The following is a 27,672-nucleotide window of genomic DNA, read 5'->3' as shown; positions in this document are numbered from 1 at the left end:
AGCCCAATAAAGATTTTTTTTCCTTTTTCTATTTCTCGCTTTCAGTAAAAACTATAAACTAACATAGTCTTGTAAATAATCTTATCTTTACAAAACTATAAAAAGTTCTATTTAGACTCACAAAAATATGAATATATGAACATGTCTGTTATAATTTAAAGACTATGCCAGATCTGAAGAAACTTGACTTAAATCAAAGAAGGGAGGGCACCCAGTTTTCCCTCTTTTCACACTTTTTGTGCCATTTGCACACACAAGTTTGCAGGGAGCAAGAAGACACAGACCTCTCTAGGACTGATAAATATGGATGGTGCGGTGTCAAGGGTCAGTTGTTTTGGCCCATTTGGGGCAGTGTGCCGTGATTAGAGTGGCACCTTCTTGGCAGCATCAGCTCTGTTGTGTTCATTAGCATTGAAGATCCTACAACACTCGAGACTTTGGCAGTGAGAGAAGCTTTTGCGCATGCAGATGGTCTCTATAATCAGAGGAGATTTGTAGCATCGGGTTGCAAGGTGGTTGTTGAAGCCATCAAAGAGGGAAGCTGTGAACATTTTGGTGCTTGCGCACAAAATTATAGATCATTCTACACTTTTTATTTCTTGTAGTTTTAATCATGAGTTTCGAATCCCGAATGTCCGACAGATTATCTTGCAAAACATGCTTTGGCTTTAGGGGTTGGGGGTTAGGACAACCCAGTGATCTTCTCTTTGTCCTGTAAATATTGTGAAAACATAATAAAGCTTGCATGTTTGCCTAAGAAAAATGTTTGCAACTACTGTTGATCCGATCCCCGGCTATGGCTGCTTGGCTAGCCAACCGTCATCGATGAAGCTGATGTCCACGAACCTCTTCTCCTCCGCCTCGGTCAGATGCTTCCCCCACGACACTCTCATGGCCATGTCTGAACCCGGCCCGGTGCTACCAACCTCCGCAAACATTGTGTCGGGGCCGGCATTCTTCGAGCGATCCCATCCTTGCGGGATAACGACTGTCGGTGTCAAAACCGGCGTATCTCGGGTAGGGGGTCCCGGACTGTGCGTCTAAGGCAGATGGTAACATGAGGCAGGGAACACGATGTTTTACCCAGGTTCGGACCATCTTGATGGAGGTAAAACCCTACCTCCTGCTTGATTAATATTGATGATATGGGTAGTACAAGACTAGATCTACCACGACATCAGAGAGGCTAAACCCTAGAAGCTAGCCTATGGTATGATTGTTTGTTATTGTTCTGTCCTACGGACTAAAAACCCTCCGGTTTATATAGACACCGGAGAGGGTTAGGGTTACACAAGGTCTGTTACAAAGGAGGAGATATCCATATCTGTACTGCCTAGCTTGCCTTCCACGCCAAGTAGAGTCCCATCCGGACACGAGACGAAGTCTTCAATCTTGTATCTTCATAGTCCAACAGTCCGGCCAAAGGATATAATCCGGCTGTCCGGAGACCCCCTAATCCAGGACTCCCTCAGTAGCCCCTGAACCAGGCTTTCAATGACGATGAGTCTGGCGTGCGGTATTCTCTTCGGCATTGCAAGGCGGGTTCCTCCTCCGAACACATCACAGAACAATTTGAATACAAGGATAGTGTCCGACCCTGCAAAATAAGTTCCACATACCACCGTAGAGAGAATAATATTTCCACAAATCTTAATCTGCTGACACGTTTTGGCAACATGACATCATGCCATGGCTCGATGATTATTCGAACCGTTTTTCTTCAACCAGCTCCACACATAACGCGAGGCGGTTTCTTGACACGTCTTGTCAAAGCAGAGATCGTGTTCCCCTAATTACAGGATTCTCATCAATACGGTCGCGGGTAACCCAACCGTGTCTAGGACTCCTAGATTATAGGCAAGTCCCAAATGGCTATGGAGAGGACGCTTGATATTCACCCTCTTTATAAAGGGACAAGGCTTTTACTTTTTTCCCTCCCGTGCTCAATCGAATCTTTCCCCCGCCTCGAGTTGTAACACCCAAAGCCCAGGTCAGGTGCTTTGGACCTTCAATCATGTCCAGATCTAGCCTTCAAGGCCGGTGGACACCCTCCTCCGTTACGGAAGAGGATATTAAGAAGTTGAGGGAGGCCAGATACATGACCGCCGAGGTTTCGCATCGGCTGCCTGCCCGAGGGCAGGTCGTCCCTACTCCCGAACCCAACGAGAACGTTGTGTTCATCTCCCACTTTCTCAAAGGCCTAGGCCTCACCCTGGATCCCTTTGTTAGGGGTTTGATGTTCTATTACGGGCTAGATTTCCATGATCTAGCCCCGGACTTCTTTCTCCACATCTCAACATTTATTGTCGTATGTGAGGCCTTCCTCCGCATTACCCCTCACTTCGGCCTGTGGCTCAAGACCTTTGACGTGAAGCCGAAGATGGTCGAGGGGCAGCATGTAGCGTGAGGAGGCGCAGTAATAAGTAAAATCGCTGGAGCTCCATGGCCAAAGGGTTCCTTTCTAGAGGTATCCGGATTATGGCAGTGGGAGTGGTTTTACATCACAGCTCCCAAAAGTGCCAAGTGGGTGGCCGCCCCTACTTTCCGCTCGGGCCCTCCACCACAACTGATGTCATGGATTAGCAGAGGGCTGAGCTGGGGTCCAGCCAAGGACGTGCCTATACTGCAAAGCCGCATTCAAGATCTCTTCAACGGAGATTTCAGTCTGGTTACGATGGTGCAAGTCATGCTGGTTCGTCGAGTCCAGCCATGCAAACGCCGGCCCCTCCGCATGTGGGAGTTCAACCCCAAATAGAGTTTCCGGATACTACCAAGGACGTGGGCCTGAGCAGCAACCGTACCGCCGACCAAGTAAGTAATCCTTTAGCCGAACACACCGTCTTTCATTAACCATGACCTCATTATGAGAAATCGCTCTTTGACCAGGACTGGTTAACAAGGGCGAAGATGATTCGGTGTTCGGCCCCCCTTCCTGAGGGTTTGGAGAATCCGGTACTGGAAAAGATGCTCGAGCTAGCACCTTGCCCGAAGCCCTCAAAGGAAGATAAAGGGGGGAATAATGAGGTCGAAAGCGGGCCCCATCGCTACCAATTCCAACCGAGGGAATGAGCGCCTCCGTGAAGGAGGATAACCAAGGGAAAGAATCTGACCTTCTCTCGCTTCGGGGAAGGAAGAGGACTGCCTCTGAAGATCCGGAGACCAAGGCTTCCAAACGGGAGAAGGAGTCTCCACCAGAGGGTCCTGCCTTGGAGGGTGCTCTTGCCGCACAAAGTCCATGCGAGGATCAGCCCTCCAACGAGCTGTAAGTAAAAAAGTACTTTAATAGTGGAGATATACTACCTTACCTCTGAGGAAAATAACCGAAGCGTTTATCTTGCAGTTCGGATCTTAGCCCTTCTCAGCAGAGCTCGTCTTCGGGGGATCTTCTTCCGGAGATGATGGAGAGCGAAACGCCTCCCCTGGCCTCCCCTGCTCAAGAAGCGGGCGATCTTGAAGTGTCGTCATGGAGGGCCTCTCCGGATCCGATGAGGCCAGAAGATAATCCTATGGTCACCCGAAGTCCCCAGCGTCCGGCTCTTGAAGAGAGCAAACAAAAGAGTCCGGCACCGTCTGGTATGCAGTCGGACGTACTGAGGGAGCTGTTGGAGCGAGCGGCCATCTCAGAAGAACACCATACGTTGATGGGTACAGTGATGAAAAGAATTTCGTCCGCCGAAAGCGGATTGCATGAAGCCTTTATGAGTCTACTGACAGGCTTTGAGGTACGTGAAATGATATACTTTTTGATAGTACCGCACATTTTTAGGTGTGCCCTGTGTAGATACTAGCCCCTAAGACTCTGGTTGTCGTCGAGAACGGCGGCAAACAGAGGATCGTAGTCCCAGGTAATAACGATACCGCTTTATGTGCAAGTAATGGGAGCTCCGGTGGCTGGCCGGACTAATGAGTTTCCCAAACTTAAGCGGCAACTGGATGCGGCGGATGCTGACATCGAGCTTGTTAACAAGCGGCTTGACGAGGCACAGGGTAAGTAATGTTTTCTGGTGAATGTCACATAGTAAGAGCAGCGTGATGCCAGTATCTTTAATATGTTGTGACTGCAGATGGAGCTGCCACCGTGGAGACCCTTTGGGCGGAACTTGCCCGAGCCAAAGAACAAGCAAGGAGTAGTAATGCGGCTGCTTTGAAGGCAGCCGAAGAGTTAAGAGCCGAGAAGTCCGCGCATTGCGAGAGCAAGGAGAAGATAGCCCAGATGGCTGTAAAGTTAAAAGACACTGCCGACCGTTGCCAGTTCCTTGAAGGAGAAAACCGAGTGAAGGCGGCGGACCTTGAAAAGGCCACGATGGTGACCAAAGACACCCACTCTGCTATGAGGGCGAAGAAGGAGGAGCTGCGTGAAGCCGGGGATATTGCGGCTGGGAAGCCCTTCATACTGCGGAGGAAGTTTGGAGATCCGCGATATGCCCCTCTGGATCGGCTGTGGAGTTTGACAGACGCATATATGGACTTGGCGGCGAGCGCTGTCGGTGCGGCCGAATACTTCCGGGATCAAACAGATCGTGAAGTGGACAAGCTGTTCTGGTCGCAGTTTAACGTTCCAGAGCGTCCGCTTCCATTGACTGATCAGCTAGCCGAATGGGCCGAACTCAATAGGTTGTCTGGACTCGCCATGAGGTCCGTCGTAGATCATCTGTGGCCGGAAAAACCGAGGCCGAACAGCTATTTCAGCTTAGTGCAGCGGTTCCTTGGTGCGGTGCCGCGCATCAATGCGATGAAGAGGTCGGCGTGTATAGAAGGCTCGTGGATGGCCCTTGCCCGTGTCAAAGCATACTGGGCGGAGATGGATGCTACCACTTTTGCGGCGCAGGGTTCGGCCATAGGCCGAGTGGCTGCCGAGCACTATTTCGAAGAGTTCTCGAGGGTGCTCGTTTGATAGAGGCCCAGTGCTCGAAGAATATTATGTTTGAGTGACATGTATTCCCATTGTAAAAGCAATGTTTTTATGAATTTTATCAATGCTGTATTTATACTTTTGCCAGAAAGTAATATGATGCCTCCTGTCCGGCCGTTTATGTATACATGTGTATAACCTGAAAGATTGCAGTCGTCGGCTTCAGCCCCCACGCATATAATGCGGGGGTGTTTGCAGATGACGCGTATTCACACTTAATCCAACGTCTTGGCCCTAATAAGGAGGTGATGGCGCAGCGAACTAGGAAACCGGACTATAATGCTTTAACACTTTCACTTAGCCATAGGAGTTTGACAGTGGGGCTACTATATAGCCCCTGGTGGCTCCGCACTCATCCGAATTCGGGGTGCGTACATGCCTGGCCGGGAAACGGCCCTTCATTAAGGCGGAGGAATTCTAACATTCCGATGGGTCATCGAGTGGTTGACCAGTCTCGCGCTATATCATGACAGTCAGTTTTCGACTTTCTCTACTAAGGTGCTCGTCCGGATGAACCAGGGCACAATCGCAGTAGTTCTCCTGGTGCCGCCTTAGCCGATAGAGCGGAATGTAAGGCAGCAAAACACAGGAGCCGGGCAAACCCAACATTTGACCAAAGACATGATTCGGAGCTGATGCATATAAGGCCAAACTCGCGACGCCGAACACTCCCTAAGGTATTCGGTCTTTATGGTATAAACCGTGCCTAAACAGTGCCCTTTGTAAGAAGCCCCTGGTGTCCAGGTACGTGCATTATTCTGACATGGCCACATGCCAAGACGCCAGCATCCTTCTCAATTGTACTGAGAATCCGAGGGATGTGTATGATGTGGAATGGGACCCGATCTTTCGATGAGAGAGGATAACTATGATTTTGGGTGGGACTTGACCCTCACGATCCGGCTACCAACCATACAGGAAGAACCGTACATGACTGATATCCACGGCAATCGTTGAACTAACTCCACGGCTTTATCGACCGAGCCAACGGCGCGATCGACCTATCCAGGAAGGATTTTTCCTGCAAGCAAATCGAAGAACATGCAAGAAAATAATAGCCAAGCAATCTCAAAATTGCAAATATGCTAGATGGGATTAATCTCACAAGATGGGGTTCCGATAGGATGTCTTGACGGTCGCACTAGCCGCTACGAGCGAAGACAAATGAAAGTAGCAATAGCTAAACTTCTCTAAACAAAACCCGAGTCTAAACCCTAACCTAGACTAGCTATTTATTAAAGAGGTACAGACGCAAACGAGTACGTAGATGTGTTCCAGCCGGTCTGCTGATCGAAGGAAGTTGTGCACGAGTTGGACAGTACAAAGGCCGAAGATGCAGGCCCTGACGTGAGGAGACTTGGCGCAGCCCACAATACATGGCCCATGTCACTGATACTGATCAACGGATTCAAATCAAAAGGCCTTTGTTTCCTGTGCACTCCACGTGACATCGATGATGGATGGGGTATAATGGATGGTTCGGCGGGCATGCATGCAAGGATGATGGAGTGCATGCATGCATGGATTGCTCCATCTGGTTTTAAGGCATAGTAGTCTCTTGCTTCTTTTATTCTTTTATTCCTGAGTACAAGTAAATCGCAACATGAGTGTAATATCATATTTCTGCGAGTTAAATAATATGTCCAAAGAGACGAAAGTACCTGGTTAATAATTTGTGATGTAATATTTGTAGACGTTTCTATGATAGCCATGTCCACATCATCCTCCCTTCCTTGAAAACAAAGCCGTCCTCGGCTTTCACCTATGTCAAACACATCATAGAGCAAAGCAAAAATAGATGCAACATATATAGGCCATTCGAAAGGCGTTAGCTCATGAGACTGTGATAAATTTGTGATATCACCATTCTGAAAATCGTGATAAATTTTCTCATGGTGGAGCATAACATCATCATAAATTGTATCCCATGTCGAGTCTATATATAAATTATGGGGACGCAAATGAACTTTCTGACCACCCGGTATGTCCAGATTATAAGTTGAAACACTCAACGGAAAAATTTCAGAATTGACAGCAAGCATAGTGTGCATAGTATGATCCGTTGATTTAGCTTTTCCATCATTACTATTTCATCAGGGGTCATAGGAAGCAAGTTGATGGTTTTTCCTTCAAACACAAGAGTATACGAATTTGTTCTGCCATGATGAGTAACACTATTATCATATTGCCAAGGTCGACCTAACAATAAAGAACAAGCTTGCATAGGTACAACATCACAGTCAATGTAATCACGAATGAACCAAGTGTAAATTGTACTCGCACACGACGTGTTAGCTTCAACTTACCACAGTCATTGAACCATTGGATGTAATATGGATGGGGGTGTCTCGTAGTGGTGAGGCAAAGTTTCTCGACCATCTCTATAGTCGCAAAATTATTGCAACTTCCACCATCAATGATCACACGAACAGAATGCCCTTTGACAACAAACTTAGTTTGAAAAAGATTATGATGTTGAGGCATCTCAGTATGCCCCACCTGGGCACTAAGTACTCGCATGGTTACAAGGCTTGGGTATTGATCTGCCATCTCAGCATTAATATGTATCTCCTCTGTGTCATGCTCCTTGGTGTCACCTGCATTATTAGTGGCAAGCATAGCACGTGTATCTTCATCCAAATCACTAGCAGAGGAGTACTCACCATCTTCCCGCACAATGAATGTTCGTTTATTTGGACAGTCCTTCATCAAGTGCCTGCCACCTTTGCATATATGACACTTCATGTCTCTTGTGCGTCCAAATGAGGTGGTGGGTGCTAGAGATATTGCATTCGAAGCCGCAGAGGATTGTGGAGCTGATTTTGAACTTGTTGGGAATGCACCATTGTTCGAGTTATGTGGTGTTGCCTCGGTAGTGGGTGGGATAGTTGGAGAGTGTGTCCATGATGAGTGACGACCTGCAGAAAAGTTACCTCGTCCCTTGTTATGTCGTCCCTGTACTTCCCTTTCAGCTTTACAAGCAAAATGAAACAAACGAGTAATAGAATTGTACTCCTTATAGTCCAATATATCCTGAATATCACGATTCAAACCACCTAAAAATCTAGCCATCATAGCATCGTCGGTTTCAACTAATCCACATCGCACTAAGCCAGTTTGCAATTCTTGATAATAATCCTCTACAGAGCTGCTACCTTGTTTTAAACGTTGCAATTCATTTAGTTTATCACGAGCATAATATGAAGGAACATAACGCTGTCGCATAGCTCGTTTTAAAGCATCCCAAGTAGTAGGTATATTATTTGCATTAATACGACAATATTCACTCCACCACATGGAAGAAAAGTTTGTAAATTCACTAGTGGCTGCCCTAACTCGTTGGTTTTCAGGAATATCATGACATGCAAATTTTTGTTCAACAGAAAGTTCCCAATCAAGATAGACATCTGGATTATATTTACCATTGAAAGAAGGCATAGTAAATTTAATTTTAGCACTAGAGTGGTCATAATCTCGAACATCATACCTGTGTGGACCTCGTGCCATACCTTGACGGTTGAAACGTAGTTGTCGATGAGCACGATCATTATGGTGGTTAATCATTTGGTCGTCTTCTGTTTCACCAGAATAATCCTCATAGTTGTCCCCATGTTGCTCGACGCGGGGAGGAATTTGTTGGTGTTGGTTTATGGTGGCGGCATCAGTGGCAGTAGCTGGGTGTTGTGGATGCCCCATGGGCACACGCCGAGCTCGCGAAGTAGCGGCGCCACCCATGGAGTTGCGAGGATCCGCGTTGTTGTTGATAGGGGCTACAGTCTGCAACTCGTCAAGACGTGACAAGATGTCCTTTAGCTGTGTGTTCGCAACACCCTGTGCATCCTCTATGGCCTTGAGCCTCTCTTCGGCCGCAATCTGAGCACCCTCAAGTTGGGCGAGACGCTCGCTAGTGACTTTCACATCCGCGGTGAGGCCCTCAAGTGTTGGTTGATCCTGTGCCATTGTTAGCGAAAGAGGAAAAAAACACAATGTATAATCCCTATCAACTAACAGGATGTGATGGACAAAATTCGCTCACACTCAAACTTAGTATCAAATTCTTACTTGTTCTTACCAATGCAACAGGTGGTGATCGGCGCGTTGGTGTTGGCTTCAAACTACCGATGAAGATTGGATGGAGCGATAACCAGGACTCAGTAGAGCCGGAACCTGTACTTATTGGTAGAAAAAGTGTAGCTTGGCAAAGGTTTCTCAACTCACAATATCAGTGGCACAATTTAGCAAAAAGCAATGCAAGTTGAATAATTGCTCAAACTTCTAACTAGTGCTGGCAGTCGACTAGTAAGAGATAAAATAATCTAATCCCATATACTGAATCAAATGAGTGGAAGCCGGTGAAAATATGACAGCTCTAAATAGCTAGATATAAGTGAGGTATAAATGGCAGTGTATGAAAACCTAGAGCAGAAAAATGTCCAGCGGATATGATATCACGTATACGAACAAAGTAAAGTTTCTGGACAATAAAAGATATTCCAAAAGATGCTAACCGGCCTGAACTTTTTTGTCTTACTTTTTCTTCTCTGTTTTTTTTCCAAATTTTTTTCTCTTTTTTTTCTTGCTCTTTCCTTATTTTTTTTGCTCTTTCTTCTCTTTTTTTCCTTTGACCAGGCCGGTTACCAACAAGTATACACACGTAACAAGAGGATAACAGGATTAAACCAGAGTGTGCTACTAGAAGCGACCTGATTGTACTACTGGAGATATAGGAGATTAATGAAGTGTCAGATGCGTAGGTAGGCAACTCCAAACGTTTAACAGTAGTACTGGCTAGCGATGCACAAAGCAGACAACAGTTAAGCGGCGCCAAGGAGCATAGGGAGCAGCTGCGCACAGGTGGGCGTGTGGGGTCGGCGTAATTAGCTGAGGCGTACACACGATGGCAGATGGATAGACTGATGTGTGATGAAAAACAGAGTTGTTGGTAGAAGGCAGGGTGACGCGCAGGCAGAAAAGATATGAACAGAAAAACTTCTCGGGATGTTCCCTGGCTAGTGGCCGGAATCTAGGACGTGCGCGCGGCAGCAGCGGAGCAATTTTTAAGGCGGATGGGACGTGGTGTACAGGTGCAGTTGGCGCGTGTGCGACAAACACGTAAACTTAGCAGATCAGGTAGACGGTGCGCGGCGGATGGATTGGTGTGGCAGAAAATATGGTGGACAAAAACAAAGTCGATCTAGTAGATAATTTGCTCTCGGACTAATCTAGACCAGCACTAGTATTAGATGAATTCAACCAAAAATTCAACTACACAAATACTAGATGCAAAAATTGCTAGAGGCTAAAAAGGTAGGTGCAGCGGATGAACTAATCTAATTTTTTTTGGCTTTTTGTGGGTTGTAGGACTACAATCAATCTAATCTAAGAAAACTGTAAATCTCTCACCGATGAACCTGAAAACTGATACCACTTGATGTGGACTGGGACCCGATCTTTCGATGAGAGAGGATAACTACGATTTTGGGTGGGACTTGACCCTCACGATCCGGCTACCAACCGTACAGGAAGAACCGTACACGACTGATATCCATGGCAATCGCTGAACCAACTCCATGGCGTTATCGACCGAGCCAACGGCGCGATTGACCTATCCACGAAGGATTTTTCCTGCAAGCAAATCGAAGAACATGTAAGAAAATAATAGCCAAGCAATCTCAAAATTGCGAATATGCTAGATGGGATTAATCTCACAAGATGGGGTTCCGATAGGATGTCTTGATGGTCGTACTAGCCGCTACGAGCGAAGACAAATAAAAGTAGCAATAGCTAAACTTCTCTAAACAAAACCCGAATCTAAACCCTAACCTAGACTAGCTATTTATTAAAGAGGTACAGACGCAAACGAGTACGTAGATGTGTTCCAGCCGGTCTGCTGATCGAAGGAAGTTGTGCACGAGTTGGATAGTACAAAGGCCGAAGCTACAGGCCCTGACGTGAGGAGACTTGGCGCAGCCCACAATACATGGCCCACATCGCTGATACTGATCAACGGATTCAAATCAAAAGGCCTTTGTTTCCTGTGCACTCCACGTGACATCGATGATGGATGGGGTGTAATGGATGGTTTGGCGGGCATGCATGCAAGGATGATGGAGCGCATGCACGCATGGATTGCTCCATCTGGTTTTAAGGCATAGTAGTCTCTTGCTTCTTTTATTCTTTTATTCCCGAGTACAAGTAAATCGCAACATGAGTGTAGTATCATATTTCTGCGAGTTAAATAATATGTCCAAAGAAACGAAAGTACCTGGTTAATAATTTGTGATGTAATATTTGTAGACGTTTCTATGATAGCTATGTCCACACCAGTGTATCAACAAGAGATAGTAAAAAACGTTTACGCAGGGTATTAATCTAAAAAGAATCCTTGGAACGGGTCCCTGCTGAACGTCTGTGCCTATGTCTCCGTTGTGCCGTATCCTGGACGGGTGTAGCACAATGGTCATTTCTAAAAGAGAGAAACTTAGGTGAAAAGTTATGGTGCAAAAAGGTAGGTTTAAAGAAACCATGTACAATTCAAGCCGAGTAAAAATTGCCACTTGTCTGCGCGCGTTGAGCCCCTTGTATTTGTAATAAGGGTGTGGCCATCAAATCTGTATGAATTACATATAGCTGCGCCAGACTCGTCTAACCGTGTCCGTGGTCTTGACGACCTATCAAATGCTTTAGTTGGCGAGGCCGTTTTTAGTGTGCGGATGCCATGGCAGTCGCACTCTCTTCGGCGCGCAAGGATCGCTCAATATTTCCATTCACTATAATGATGCCACGTGGACCGAGCATCTTAAGCGTGAGGGAAGCGTAATGCGGAATTGCATTAAAGCGAGCGAAAGCTTTGCGTCCAAGTAGTGCTTGATAGCCACTTTGGAACGGAGCAATGTGGAATGCTAAATTTTCGCTACGAAAGTTATCGGGGAGGCCGAATATAACCTCTAGTAGCAGGGAGCCCGTGCAATGAGCCCCTAGGCCTGGCGTTACTACTTTAAAGGTAGTATTGTTGTGGTAAATTTTCGTTGGTTCTATCCCCATTTTGCGGATTGTGTCATGATATATCAGGTTTAGACTGCTGCTACCGTCCATCAGGACTCGTGTGAAATGGTATCCGTCAATTATTGGGTCTAATTGTTGGAAATATGCCCTAGAGGCAATAATAAATTGATTATTATTATATTTCCTTGTTCATGATAATCGTTTATTATCCATGCTATAATTGTATTGATAGGAAACTCAGATACATGTGTGGATACATAGACAACACCATGTCCCTAGTAAGCCTCTAGTTGACTAGCTCGTTGATCAATAGATGGTTACGGTTTCCTGACCATGGACATTGGATGTCGTTGATAACGGGATCACATCATTAGGAGAATGATGTGATGGACAAGACCCAATCCTAAGCATAGCACTAGATCGTGTAGTTCGTATGCTATAGCTTTTCTAATGTCAAGTATCATTTCCTTAGACCATGAGATTGTGCAACTCCCGGATACCGTAGGAGTGCTTTGGGTGTACCAAACATCACAACGTAACTGGGTGACTATAAAGGTGCATTACAGGTATCTCCGAAAGTATCTGTTGGGTTGGCACGAATCGAGACTGGGATTTGTCACTCCGTATAAACGGAGAGGTATCTCTGGGCCCACTCGGTAGGACATCATCATAATGTGCACAATGTGATCAAGGAGTTGATCACGGGATGATGTGTTACGGAATGAGTAAAGAGACTTGCCGGTAACGAGATTGAACAAGGTATAGGGATACCGACGATCAAATCTCGGGCAAGTACAATACCGCTAGACAAAGGGAATTGTATACGGGATTGATTAAGTCCTTGACATCGTGGTTCATCCGATGAGATCATCGTGTAACATGTGGGAGCCAACATGGGTATCCAGATCCTGCTGTTGGTTATTGACCGGAGAACGTCTCGGTCATGTCTGCATGTCTCCCGAACCCATAGGGTCTACACACTTAAGGTTCGATGACGCTAGGGTTATAAAGGAAGCTTGTATGTGGTTACCGAATGTTGTTCGGAGTCCCGGATGAGATCCCGGACGTCACGAGGAGTTCCAGAATGGTCCGGAGGTAAAGATTTATATATAGGAAGTCCTATTTCGGCCATCGGGACAAGTTTCGGGGTCATCGGTATTGTACCGGGACCACCGGAAGGGTCCCGGGTGCCCACCGGGTGGGGCCACCTATCCCGGAGGGTCCCATGGGCTGAAGTGGGAAGGGATCCAGCCCAAAGTGGGCTGGGGCGCCACTTCCCTTATGGCCCATGCGCCTAGGGTGAAGGGGGAACCCTAAGGAAGAGTCCCAAGGAGGGAAGGCACCTCCTAGGTGCCTTGGGGGGAGGGAAACCTCCCCTGGCCCCCCCCCCCTAGGAGATTGGATCTCCTAGGGCTGGCGCACCCCCCCTTGGGCTCCCTATATATAGTGAGGGTAGGAGGGCCTCTTGAAACAACCCTTATGCCTTTGGTGCAGCCCCTCCTTCTCTCCTAAATCCTTCTCCTCTCCCGTGGTGCTTGGCGAAGCCCTGCAGGATTGCCACGCTCCTCCACCACCACCACGCCGTTGTGCTGCTGTTGGATGGAGTCTTCCTCAACCTCTCCCTCTCTCCTTGCTGGATCAAGGCGTGGGAGACGTCACCGGGCTGTACGTGTGTTGAACGCGGAGGTGCCGTCCGTTCGGCACTTGGTCATCGGTGATTTGAATCACGACGAGTACGACTCCATCAACCCCGTTCACTTGAACGCTTCCGCTTAGCGATCTACAAGGGTATGTAGATGCACTATCCTTCCCCTCGTTGCTGGTCTCTCCATAGATAGATCTTGGTGACACATAGGAAAATTTTGAATTTCTGCTACGTTCTCCGACAGTGGCATCATGAGCTAGGTCTATGCGTAGTTTCTATGCACGAGTAGAACACAAAGTAGTTGTGGGCGTTGATTTTGTTCAATATGCTTGCCGTTACTAGTCTTATCTTGATTCGGCGGCATCGTGGGATGAAGCATCCCGGACCGACCTTACACGTACTCTTACGTGAGACCGGTTCCACCGACAAACATGCACTAGTTGCATAAGGTGGCTGGCGGGTGTCTGTCTCTCCCACTTTAGTCGGATTGGATTCGATGAAAAGGGTCCTTATGAAGGGTAAATAGCAATTGGCATATCACGTTGTGGTTTTTGCGTAGGTAAGAAACGTTCTTGCTAGAAACCCATAGCAGCCACGTAAAACATGCAAACAACAATTAGAGGACGTCTAACTTGTATTTGCAGGGTATGCTATGTGATGTGATATGGCCAAAAGGATGTGATGAATGATATATGTGATGTATGAGATTGATCATGTTCTTGTCAAGGGAATCACGACTTGCATGTCGATGACGAGACAACTTCAAGAAGACACGATGATGGAGATCATGATGATGGAGATCATGGTGTCATGCCGGTGACAAGATGATCATGGAGCCCCAAGATGGAGATCAAAGGAGCTATATGATATTGGCCATATCATGTCACCATTATTTGATTGCATGTGATGTTTATCATGTTTATACATCTTATTTTCTTAGAACGACGGTAGTAAATAAGATGATCCCTCATTAAAATTTCAAGAAGTGTTCTCCCCTAACTGTGCACCGTTGTTACAGTTCGTCGTTTCGAAGCACGCCATGATGATCGGGTGTGATAGATCCTTACGTTCACATACAACGGGTGTAAGACAGTTTTACACAGCAAAACACTTAGGGTTAACTTGACGAGCCTAGCATTTACAGACATGGCCTCGGAACACAGAAGACCGAAAGGTCGAGCATGAGTCGTATAGAAGATATGATCAACATGAAGATGTTCACCGACGTTAACTAGTCCGTCTCACGTGATGATCGGACACGGGCTAGTTGACTCGGATCATGTAATCACTTAGATGACTAGAGGGATGTCTATCTGAGTGGGAGTTCATAAGATGAACTTAATTATCCTGAACATAGTCAAAAGGATTTCGCAAATTATGTCGTAGCTCGCGCTTCAGTTCTACTGTTTAGATATGTTCCTAGAGAAAATTTAGTTGAAAGTTGATAGTAGCAATTATGCGGACTAGGTCCGTAAACTGAGGATTGTCCTCATTGCTTCTTAGAAGGCTTATGTCCTTAATGCACCGCTCAGTGTGCTGAACCTCGAACGTCGTCTGTGGATGTTGCGAACATCTGACATACACGTCTTGATAACTACGTGATAGTTCAGTTAAACGGTTTAGAGTTGAGGCACCGAAGACGTTTTTGAAACGTCGCGAAACATATGAGATGTTTCGAGGGCTGAAATTGGGATTTCAGGCTCGTGCCCACGTCAAGAGGTATAAGACCTCCGACGATTTCTTAGCCTGCAAACTAAGGGAGAAAAGCTCAATTGTTGAGCTTGTGCTCAGATTGTCTGAGTACAACAATCATTTGAATGGAGTGGGAGTTGATCTTCCAGATGTGATAATGATGTTTCTCCAAAGTCATTACCACCAAGCTACTAGAGCTTCGTGATGAACTATGATATATCAGGGACATATATGATGATCCTTGAGATATTCGCGATGTTTGACACCGCGAAAGTAGAAATCAAGAAGGAGCATCAATTGTTGATGGTTGGTGAAACCACTAGTTTCAAGAAGGGCAAGGGAACAAAGGGATACTTCATGAAACGGAAATTCAGCTGCTGCTCTAGTGAAGAAACCCAAGGTTGAACCCAAACCCGAGACTGAGTGCTTCTGTAATAAGGGGAACAACCACTGGAGCAGGAATTACCCTAGATACTTGGTAGATGAGAAGGCTGGCAAGGTCGATAGAAGTATATTGGATATACATTGTGTTGATGTGTACTTTACTAGTACTCCTAGTAGCACCAGGGTATTAGATACCGGTTCGGTTGCTAAGGGTTAGTAACTCGAAATAAAAGCTACGGAATAAACGGAGACTAGCTAAAGGTGATATGACGATATGTGTTGGAAGTATTTCCAAGGTTGATCAAATATCGTACGCTCCCTCTACCATCGAGATTGGTATTAAAACCTAAATAATTGTTATTTGGTGTTTGCGTTGAGCATAGACATGACTGGATTATGTCTATCGCAATACGGTTATTCATTTAAGGAGAATAATGGTTACTCTGTTTATTTGAATAATACCTTCAATGGTCTTGCACCTAAAATGAATGGTTCATTGAATCTCGATCGTAGTGATACACATGTTCATGCCAAAAGATAGTAATGATAGTACCACCTACTTGTGGCACTGCCACGTAAGTCATATCGGTATAAAACGCATGAAGAAGCTCCATGTTGATGGATCTTTGGGCTCACTCTTTTTGAAAAGTTTGAGGCATGCGAACCATGTCTATTGGTGTATATGCATGAAGAAACTCCATGCAAATGGACTGTTTGGGCTCACTTGATTTTGAATCACTTGAGACATGCAAATCATACCACATGGGCAAGATGACTGAAAGCCTCGGTTTCAGTAAAATGGAACTAGAAAGCAACCTGTTGGAAGTAATACATTTTGATGTGTGCAATCCAATGAGTGCTGAGGCATGTAGTGGATATCGTTATGTTTTTACTTCACAGATGATTTTAGTAGATGTTGAGTATATTTATTTGATGAATCACGAGTCTGAATTATTGAAAGGTTCAAGTAATTTCAGTGTGAAGTTGGAAGATCGTCGTGATAAGAGGATAAAAATATCTATGATATGATCATAGAGATGAATATCTGAATTACGAGTTTGGCACAGAATTAAGACATTGTGGAAATTGTTTCAAAACTAATACAGCCTGCAACACCATAGTGTGATGGTGTGTCCGAACATCATAACTGCACCCTATTGGATATGATGCATACCATGATGTCTCTTATCGAATTACCATGATAGTTTAGGGGTTAGGCATTAGAGACAACCACATTCACTTTAAATAGGGCACCACGTAATTCCGATGAGATGACACCGTATGAACTATGGTTTAGAGAAACCTAAGCTGTCATTTCTTAAAAGTTTGGGGCTCCGACGCTTATGTGAAAAGGTTTCAGGCTGATAAGCTCAAACCCAAAGCGGATAAATGCATCTTCATAGGACACCCAAAACAGTTGGGTATACCTCCTGTCTCAGATCCGAAAGCAATAAGGGATTGTTTCTAGAATCGGGTCCTTCCTCGAGGAAAAGTTTCTCTTGAAAGAATTGAGTGGAAGGATGGTGGAGACTTGATGAGGTTATTGAACCGTCTCTTCAACTAGTGTGTGGCAGGGCACAGGAAGTTGTTCCTGTGGCACCTACACCAATTGAAGTGGAAGCTTATGATAGTGATCATGAAACTTCAGATCAAGTCACTACCAAACCTCGTGGGATGACAAGGATGCGCACTACTTCAGAGTGGTACGTAATCCTGTCTTGGAAGTCATGTTGCTAGACAACAATGAACCTACGAGCTATGGAGAAGCGATGGTGGGCCTGGATTCCGATAAATGGCTCGAGGCCATATAATCCGAGAGAGGATCCATGTATGAAAACAAAGTGTAGACTTTGGCAGAATGGCTCGATGGTCGTAATGCTATTGAGTACTGATGGATTTTAAAAGGAAGACAAACAATGATGGTAAGTGTCACCATTAAGAAAGCTCGACTTGTCGTTAAGATGTTTTCCGACAAGTTCAAGGAGTTGACTATGATGAGACTTTCTCACTCGTAGCGATGCTAAGAGTCTGTTGGAATTATATTAGCGATTACTGCATTATTTATGAAATCTTGCAGATAGGATGTCAAAACATTGTTTCCTCGACGATTTTCTTGAGGAAAGGTTGTATGTGATACAACCGAAAGGTTTTGTCAATCCTGAAAAGATGCTAATAAGGATGCAAAGCTCCAGCAATCCTTCTAAGGACTGGAGTAAGCATCTCGGAGTTGGAATGTATGCTTTGATGAGATGATCAAAGATTTTGGGTTTATACAAAGTTTATGAGAAACTTGTATTTCCAAAGAAGTGAGTGGGAGCACTATACAATTCTTGATGAATATATGTTGTTGACATATTATGGATCAGAAATGACGTAGAATTTCTGGAAAGCATATAGGGTTATTTGGAAAGTGTTTTTCAATGGAAAGCCTGGATTAAGATACTTGAACATTGAGCATCAAGATCTATAAGGATAGATCAAAACGCTTAATAGTACTTTCAAATGAGCACATACCTTGACATGATCTTGAAGGTGTTCAAGATGGATCAGTCAAAGAAGGAGTTCTTGCCTGAGTTGTAAGGTATGAAGTTAAGACTTCAAGCTCGACCACGGCAGAATAGAGAGAAAGGACGAAGGTCATCCCCTATGCTTAAGAGGTAGGCTCTACAGTATGCTATGCTGTGTACCACACCTGAAGTGTGCCTTGCCATGAGTCAGTCGAGGGGTACAAGAGTGATCCAAGAATGGATCACAGGACAGCGGTCAAAGTTATCCTTAGTAATTAGTGGACTAAGGAATTTTCTCGATTATGGAGGTGGTAAAAGAGTTCATCGTAAAGGGTTACGTCGATGCAAGCTTAACACCTATCCGGATAGCTCTGAGTAGAGATACCGGATACGTATAATGGAGCAACAATTTAGAATAGCTCCAAGTAGAACAGTTATTTGGAATAGCTCCAAATAGAGCGTGGTAGCTACATCTAGGAGATGACATAGAGATTTGTAAAGAACACACGGATTTGAAAGGTTCAGACCCGTTGACTAAAACCTCTCTCACAAGCAACATGATCAAACCCAGAACTCTTTGGGTGTTAGTCACATGGCGATGTGACCTGTGAGTGTTAATCACATGGCGATGTGAACTAGATTATTGACTCTAGTGCAAGTGGGAGACTGTTGGAAATATGCCCTAGAGGCAATAATAAATTGATTATTATTATATTTCCTTGTTCATGATAATCGTTTATTATCCATGCTATAATTGTATTGATAGGAAACTCAGATACATGTGTGGATACATAGACAACACCATGTCCCTAGTAAGCCTCTAGTTGACTAGCTCGTTGATCAATAGATGGTTACGGTTTCCTGACCATGGACATTGGATGTCGTTGATAACGGGATCACATCATTAGGAGAATGAAGTGATGGACAAGACCCAATCCTAAGCATAGCACTAGATCGTGTAGTTCGTATGCTATAGCTTTTCTAATGTCAAGTATCATTTCCTTAGACCATGAGATTGTGCAACTCCCGGATACCGTAGGAGTGCTTTGGGTGTACCAAACGTCACAACGTAACTGGGTGACTATAAAGGTGCATTACAGGTATCTCCGAAAGTATCTGTTGGGTTGGCACGAATCGAGACTGGGATTTGTCACTCCGTGTAAACGGAGAGGTATCTCTGGGCCCACTCGGTAGGACATCATCATAATGTGCACAATGTGATCAAGGAGTTGATCACGGGATGATGTGTTACGGAACGAGTAAAGAGACTTGCCGGTAACGAGATTGAACAAGGTATAGGGATACCGACGATCGAATCTCGGGCAAGTACAATACCGCTAGACAAAGGGAATTGTATACGGGATTGATTAAGTCCTTGACATCGTGGTTCATCCGATGAGATCATAGTGGAACATGTGGGAGCCAACATGGGTATCCAGATCCCGCTGTTGGTTATTGACCGGAGAACGTCTCGGTCATGTCTGCATGTCTCCCGAACCCGTAGGGTCTACACACTTAAGGTTCGATGACGCTAGGGTTATAAAGGAAGCTTGTATGTGGTTACCGAATGTTGTTCGGAGTCCCGGATGAGATCCCGGACGTCACGAGGAGTTCCGGAATGGTCCGGAGGTAAAGATTTATATATAGGAAGTCCTATTTCGGCCATCGGGACAAGTTTCGGGGTCATCGGTATTGTACCGGGACCACCGGAAGGGTCCCGGGGGCCCACCGGGTGGGGCCACCTATCCCGGAGGGTCCCATGGGCTGAAGTGGGAAGGGATCCAGCCCAAAGTGGGCTGGGGCGCCACTTCCCTTATGGCCCATGCGCCTAGGGTGAAGGGGGAACCCTAAGGAAGAGTCCCAAGGAGGGAAGGCACCTCCTAGGTGCCTTGGGGGGGAGGGAAACCTCCCCTGGCCGCCGCCCCCTAGGAGATTGGATCTCCTAGGGCTGGCGCACCCCCCCTTGGGCTCCCTATATATAGTGAGGGTAGGAGGGCCTCTTGAAACAACCCTTATGCCTTTGGTGCAGCCCCTCGTTCTCTCCTAAATCCTTCTCCTCTCTCGTGGTGCTTGGCGAAGCCCTGCAGGATTGCCACGCTCCTCCACCACCAGCACGCCGTTGTGCTGCTGTTGGATGGAGTCTTCCTCAACCTCTCCCTCTCTCCTTGCTGGATCAAGGCGTGGGAGACGTCACCGGGCTGTACGTGTGTTGAACGCGGAGGTGCCGTCCGTTCGGCACTTGGTCATCGGTGATTTGAATCACGACGAGTACGACTCCATCAACCCCGTTCACTTGAACGCTTCCGCTTAGCGATCTACAAGGGTATGTAGATGCACTCTCCTTCCCCTCGTTGCTGGTCTCTCCATAGATAGATCTTGGTGACACGTAGGAAAATTTTGAATTTCTGCTACATTCTCCGACACTAATACCAAGGCTGCCCATCCTGCACGCCGGATACTTGCTGAGTTATCCCGATGGTCGAAAGTGATCGGTTGAGACGACCAGTGGCAGGACTCCGCGGTGATAGGCCCTTGGGCATGTTTCTCTGGGAGTGCCTCTTTGTTTCTCCGCTTGATCACGTGTAACACGTTCACTGTTTTGACTTCTGGTGGAAATTTCTTTTGTTCCCCAGTGTCTTGCTTGAGAGGCTCATCCTCGTCTTCGCTTGGTGTATCCTCCCCCTTGTGTACGGCATTGAGCTTGCCGGACTGCTTGAAGACCCAACATTCTCTATGGGTATGATTTGCAGGTTTATCGGGGGTGCTATGGATCTGACATATTTGGTCCAGAATTTTGTTTAGGCTGGACAATTCATCTCTAGCTCCTTTAGAGTGCGGCTTTTGGTGACCTGGCCGAGAACTTTTGAATCCGGTGTTTACCGCCGTGCTCTTCGGGTTGTCTTCTTTATTCCGGCGCTTATTATTTTTGCTGCGCCGTGATTTCCCTTTTCCATCTCTAACTTCGGATGTACTGGGGTCGCTGGTGCTGCATCTGGCTAGCTAGCTATCCTCACCCGCGCAAAAAGCGGGTCATGAGGCTTGTTAATGCTGCCATTGTTCTCGGCTTTTCTTGGCCGAGGTGTCTATCAAGCCATTCGTCGCGGATGCTATGCTTGAAAGCTGCCAAGGCTTCGGTGTCCGGACAGTCAACTATTTGGTTCTTTTTAGTAAGAAACCTGTTCCAAAGCTTTCGGGCTGACTCTCCGGGCTGTTGAGTTATATGACTCAAATCGTCCGCGTCCGGAGGTCGGACATAAGTCCCTTTAAAATTTGCCCGAAAAGCGTCTTCGAGCTCTTCCCAGCTTCCAATGGAGCTTTCGGGGAGGCTTTTAAGCCAGTGCCAAGCTGGCCCTTTGAGTTTGAGGGGTAAATACTTAATGGCGTGGAGATCATCTCCTCGAGCCATATAGATATGGAGGATATAGTCCTCAGTCCAGAGCCATATGGATATGTTTACGGTTTTGAATCCCTCTGGAAATTCATGGTCCAGCACCTCATCGGTGAAACATAGGGGGTGTGCGGCACCCCTGTATCTGGGTGTACCGCGTTGTTCGGATGTTTGTTGTGTTGCATCTTATGCTGGAGCGCGCTTGCGTGGTCCATAGATGGATCTGGTTGCGCCGTCCTTTTGATGCGAGCCCTCGCGTGGATCGCGTATTGGCTTATGTGCGGCATTGTTTGCCGCTCTATGTTGGCCGTGAGGTCGTTTATCCGGCCAGATGGCCGTTTTAATTTTTGGTTGCAGGGGATCTAAGGCCTCCTCATCGAATTCGGGTAGCAACTTCCGCTTCGGGTAGCTCTTGGTGTGGCGATTACCGCCGTACTTCACTGCTGAGTTGAGTACTTTACTCCATCTGATTCGGAGTGTGTCTTGCGCAACCTTGAGCCTTTGCTTCTGCTTTTTTAGACTCCTCGCAGTGGCAACAAGCCTTTGACGAGCATTATGTTGCTCCAGGTGTCTGTCTGGTGTGATGTCATCGGGCTATTATCTTTGACAGAGTCGGGTTGTTCGGTTTGATTCTCCGTGTTGCCGTGGTCCGGCGATGGTTCACCCTGCTCTAACGGTGGGTCTATATGATCATTGTTTCTGCCGAGGCGTGATTTGGAGCGGCGCTTACGCCGCTGCTTTGACTGCTTCTCGAGGGGACAACCCTTCATTGCATCCTTCCGTTCCTCCTCGTCGTCTTTTGGTGTGTCCACCATGTATACGTCATGTGGTGAAGTGGGTGTCCAGTGCCCTGTGGGCAGTGGTTCCTGTTCGTCTCCTGCATCATCGTCCATACCGTCGATGTCTTCGGAGTCGAAGTCGAGCATGTCGGTTAAGTCATCGACAGTGGCTACTAAGTGGGTGGTGGGTGGGCGGCGAATTTCTTCATCATCCGCATCCCAATCCTGCCGGACATAGTTTGGCCAGGACTCTCCTGACAAGGAGAGAGACTTTAATGAGTTCAGTATGTCGCCGAAGGGCGAGTGCTGAAAGATATCCGCGGAGGTGAACTCCATGATCGGCGCCCAACCGGATTCGATAGGAACGGGCACAGGCGTTTCGGAGTCCGTGGCCGGAGAAGTATCCGACAGTTTAACAACACGGCTCTCGTGAAGGGTAAGATCGATATTCGCTGTTGGGGATGCGGCCTCTGTGGCGAGGTCTATCCACCCGTCCATGGGAGGCGCAACTGGCTCCGAATTAAGGGTCGGAGCGGCTGCCGGTGTGATTTCTTGAACACTGTCCGATGGTAGAGCTAAATCGTACTCATCGTGACCGCGTGGAGCACAAGGCAGAGGCTCGAATCCATCGAAGATCAAGTCTCCGCGGATATCGGCCGTGTAGTTTAAGCTTCCAAATCTGACCTGGTGGCCAGGGGCATAACTTTCGATCTGCTCCAGATGGCCAAGCGAGTTGGCCCGCAGTGCGAAGCCGCCGAACACGAAGATCTGTCCGGGGAGAAAAGTCTCACCCTGGACTGCATCACTATCGATGATTGTAGGAGCCATCAAGCCTAACGGCGACGACACAGAGGAACTCTCAATGAAATAACCAATGTCGGTGTCAAAACCGGCGGATCTTGGGTAGGGGGTCCCGAACTGTGCGTCTAAGGTGGATGGTAACGGGAGGCAGGGAACACAATGTTTTACCTAGGTTCGGGCCCTCTTGATGGAGGTAAAACCCTATGTCCTGCTTGATTAATATTGATGATATGGGTAGTACAAGAGTAGATCTACCATGAGATCAGAGAGGCTAAACCCTAGAAGCTAGCCTATGGTATGATTGTCTGTTATTGTTCTGTCCTACGGACTAAAACCCTCCAGTTTATATAGACATCGGAGAGGGTTAGGGTTACACAAGGTCGGTTACAAAGGAGGAGATATCCATATCCGTATGCCTAGTTTGCCTTCCACGCCAAGTAGAGTCCCATCCGGACACGAGACGAAGTCTTCAATCTTGTATATTCATAGTCCAACAGTCCAGCCAAAGGATATAATCCGGCTGTCCAGAGACCCCCTAATCCAGGACTGCCTCAACGACGCTGGACATGTTCACGTGGTAAAAGACGAGGGTGTCATACTTGTTCCACGCATAGCCGAGGTACTGGCGGCCAGTCCCCCCGATCTCGCCAACCTTGAACACCAGCCCGCCGCGGTTGCGTGCGCCGAGCCTGGCGTGTGCAATCACCCACCCTGGCTGCCAGCTGTGCGACATGGGCACGTAGGACACAACGGTGCAGCCGTCATAGATGGATTGGTTGAAACCGAAGATGAAGTCGAGAGCGCGCTTGATGAAGCAGCCGTGGAAGTAGTGCCGGCCGGTGTAGTCGAACAACATATCCTGGAAGCCGGTGAAGGCACAACAGTTTTTCTAGAACGAAGACGCTAGGTGCGTCCGGCTTTAAATTAATAAAGCCCACAACAAATGCAGTGTACCAAAAGATGCAAACCTTACACACACGCAAGCGGCCTCAGACCACGCACGAGGGAAGTCATAGGTTCAAGGCCAAAAGACCGCGAGCAAGAGTTACATGGCACAAAGGCCAAATACTAGGCACGCAGGCTCGCAGTCTAACAAAAGGGCCACTCCTTTGAGAAGTGGCAACTGGCTCCCTAGCCATCACGTACACCTGACGGAGACGGTCTTGAGCATGCTACATCCTCTCAGCATCCATGCGCCTCGCCAACGGACTCCACCACTGCAGAAATAGATTGCATTTGTAGATAACATTAGCTGGGTGAGTCGGGAAGATCCCCTTAATAGCTAGTTTGCTCCTAGTCAACCAAAGCACCCAGAATAGTGCCCTAACACAGCTCCACAAAACATTTTTTCCGCTCCCGTGGACCGAGTCTAGAATGGCCACTAGATCGCCGGTGGATCGCGGGTCCCATTGCACCCCCGCTGTGGTTCGAACAACGCTCCAAGCGAACCTAGCCAGCGAGCATAAAAAAGATGTGGTTTGCGTCCTCGTTTACACCGCAAGTGCCTGTAGTCGGCCCGTGCCGTTTTGCCACATTTTCAGACGTGGGCAATCTGTTGCGAAACATTTGCCACATAAACACTTTGATTTTGAGTGGGAGACGCGCCTTCCAATGTCCCTTAACCACCGGCTAGGCCAACCCTTGGCAAAGCTTGTGGTAAAGCAATTTGACCATAAACTTGCCAAACGCGGTGAGCGCCCAGGCCACCGAGTCGGCTACTGCAGATAGCAAGGTCGAGCTAATAAGATCAAGCATCGCCGCAAAATTCGCCCGCTCTTGGTCATTGATCTTGCGATGGAGGTGGACCGCTGGGGGGGACGAGGCAAAAGTCGAGGCCACAATCATGTTTGGGTCTATAGTGATAGCGTACAGGTCCTCGTATTCCGACTAAAGGAAATATACCCTAGAGGCAATAATAAAGTTGTTATTTTATATTTCCTTATTCATGATAAATGTTTATTATTCATGCTAGAATTGTATTGACCGGAAACCTTAATACATGTGTGAATACATAGACAAAACACTGAGTCCCTAGTGAGCCTCTACTTGACTAGCTCATTGATCTAAGATGGTTAAGGTTTCCTAACCGTGGACATGAGTTGTCATTTGATGACATGATCACATCATTAGGAGAATAATGTGATGGGCATGACCCATCCGTTATCTTAGCATATTGATCGTTCAGTTTTATTGCTATTGCTTTCTTCATGTCATATACATATTCCTTTAACTATGAGATTATGCAACTCCCAGATACAGGAGGAATGCCTTGTGTGCTATCAAACGTCACAACGTAACTGAGTGATTATAAAGAGACGCTCTACAAGTATCTCCGAAGGTGTTTGTTGGGTTGGCATAGATCGAGATTAGGATTTGGCACTCCGAGTATCAGAGTGGTATCTCTCTGGGCCCTCTCGGTAATGCACATCATAAGAAGCCTTGCAAGCAAAGTGACTAATAAGTTAGTTACAAGATGATGTATTACAGAATGAGTAAAGAGACTTGCCGGTAATGATATTGAACTAGGTATGAAGATACCGACGATCGAATATCGGGCAAGTAACATACTGATGACAAAGGGAATAACATATGTTGTCATTATGGTTCGATCGATAAAGATCTTCGTCGAATATGTAGGAACCAATATGAGCATCCAGGTTCCACTATTGGTTATTGAACGGAGAGGTGTCTCGGTCATGTCTACATAGTTCTCAAACCCGTAGGGTTCGCACGCTTAACGTTCGATGACGATTTAGTATTATATGAGTTATGTGGTTTGGTGACCGAATGTTGTTCAGAGTCTTGGATGAGATCACGAACATGATGAGGAGTCTCGAAATGGTCGATAGGTAAAGATTGATATATAGGACGATAGTATTCGAAGACCAAAAGTGCTCTAGAGTGTATCAGATATTTATCGGAGTACCGGAGGGGTTACCGGACACCCCGGGAGGTTAATGGGCCACATGGGACAAAGGGCAAGGGGCACACCAACCCACAAGGGGCTGGCGCACCCCTCCTAGGCCGCCGGATAAGTGGGAGAAGGAAAGGTGGGGAGTCAGCCTCCCCCTTCCTTTCCTCTCCCCTCTCTTACTTTTCCCTTCCGGCAAATATGGTAGGGGGCCGAATTGGAATAGGCCCCCAAGTAGGATTCCTCCTACTTGGGGTGCCCCAAGGCAGTTCCCCTCCCCCTCCCACCTATATATATGTGGGGAGGGTGCACCTAGGAAACACAACAACAATTGTTAGCCATGTGTGGCGCCCTCCTCCACAGTTTACACCCTCGGTCATAGTTTTGTGGTGCTTAGGCGAAGCCCTGAGAGAATCACTTCACCATCATCGTCACCATGCCGTCGTGCTGACAGAACTCATCTACTTCATCGACACCTTGATGGATCAAGAAGGCAAGGGACGTCATCGAGCTTAACGTGTGCAGAACTCGGAGGTGCCGTACGTTCGGTGCTTGATCGGTCGGAGCTAGAAGAAGTTCAACTACATCAACCGCGTTGTCAAATGCTTCCGCTTTCGGTCTACGAGGGTACATGGACACAGTCTTCCCCTCTCGTTGCTATGCATCTCCTAGATAGATCTTGCATGAGCGTAGGAATTGTTTTTGAAATTGCATGCTATGTTTCCCAAAACCAACCAGAGCGATTGGGCGCCAACCCAAAAGTCTAGCCAGAACCTGGCCGATCGGCCATCTCCAATGGCATATTTTGCCCCCATGGCAAAGGGCGGTTTAACGGTTTGGATGTCATTCCAGAAAGGTGAGCCCCTTGCTACACCTTCGAAAAAATTCCCATTCGGGAAGTACTTTGCACGGAGGAGATCCACCCACAAGCTTGTCGCCCCTTGTGATATATTCCAAATCCACTTGCACATGAGTGCAATGTTTAGAATTCTGGTGTTGGTGATCCCGAGGTCCCCAAGGCCTTGGGCCGGCAGATTGCCGCCCACTTAACCATGTGGTACTTGCGCTTCGGGCCCGTACATTCCCAAAAGAAATGCGGCCGTGGTGTGTCCATTTTGGCGTGGAATCCTTCAACCATAAGAAAGAGGCCCATCGCAAACATAGGTAGGGAGGACATGCTCGAGTTCGTGAGCACAAGCCTAGCTACGGAGGAGAGGAATTTTCCACACCAAGGGCACACCTTTCCCTCAATCTTGGCGCAGAGCGGAGCCCAATCATCGATCGTTAGGAGTTTAGTATCTAAAGGTAGGCCTAAATAAGTGAAGGGGAACTTGCCAACTTTATAGTTGAGCAAGTCGGCGATGCACCTGCCCTCCTCCGAGTCCAATCCCATGGACAAAACTTCACACTTGTGGAAGTTGATCTTCAGCCCGGACATGAGCTCGAAGCTAAGGAGGAGGGCTTTGACTGTGGCCATGCAGTGGACGTCCGGCTGGAACAGTTGTAACGTGTCGTCGGCGTACTGAAGGTGGGAGATCCCCCCTGGGATGAGGTGACTCACCACACCTTCGATATGGCCAGCCTCGGTGGCTTTCGGCAGCGTAGCCTCCAGTGCATCGACCACGAAGTTGAATAGGATCGGGGACAT

At 47.1% G+C, this 27,672-nt stretch overlaps 1 protein-coding gene across 1 annotated transcript; it reads right to left on the bottom strand.

Annotated features, from left to right (window-relative positions):
- Window positions 1-794: 794 nt before the first annotated feature.
- On the bottom strand, window positions 795-27,672 carry LOC147983891 (putative pectinesterase 29). The gene is made up of 3 exons (XM_087540902.1): window positions 27,265-27,672; window positions 23,674-24,002; window positions 795-990 (listed from the first exon to the last, which is right to left on the bottom strand). Exons 1-3 carry the CDS (start codon window positions 27,670-27,672, stop codon window positions 795-797), a joined length of 933 nt encoding a protein of 310 aa, XP_087397028.1.

Source organism: Triticum urartu, chromosome 2A (genome assembly GCF_056163025.1).
Source record: "Triticum urartu cultivar PI428250 chromosome 2A, HENAU_Tu73, whole genome shotgun sequence".
NCBI lineage: Eukaryota > Viridiplantae > Streptophyta > Magnoliopsida > Poales > Poaceae > Triticum > Triticum urartu.
Note: the sequence above shows the minus strand (reverse complement) of the source record. Positions and strands in the feature narration are given on the sequence as shown.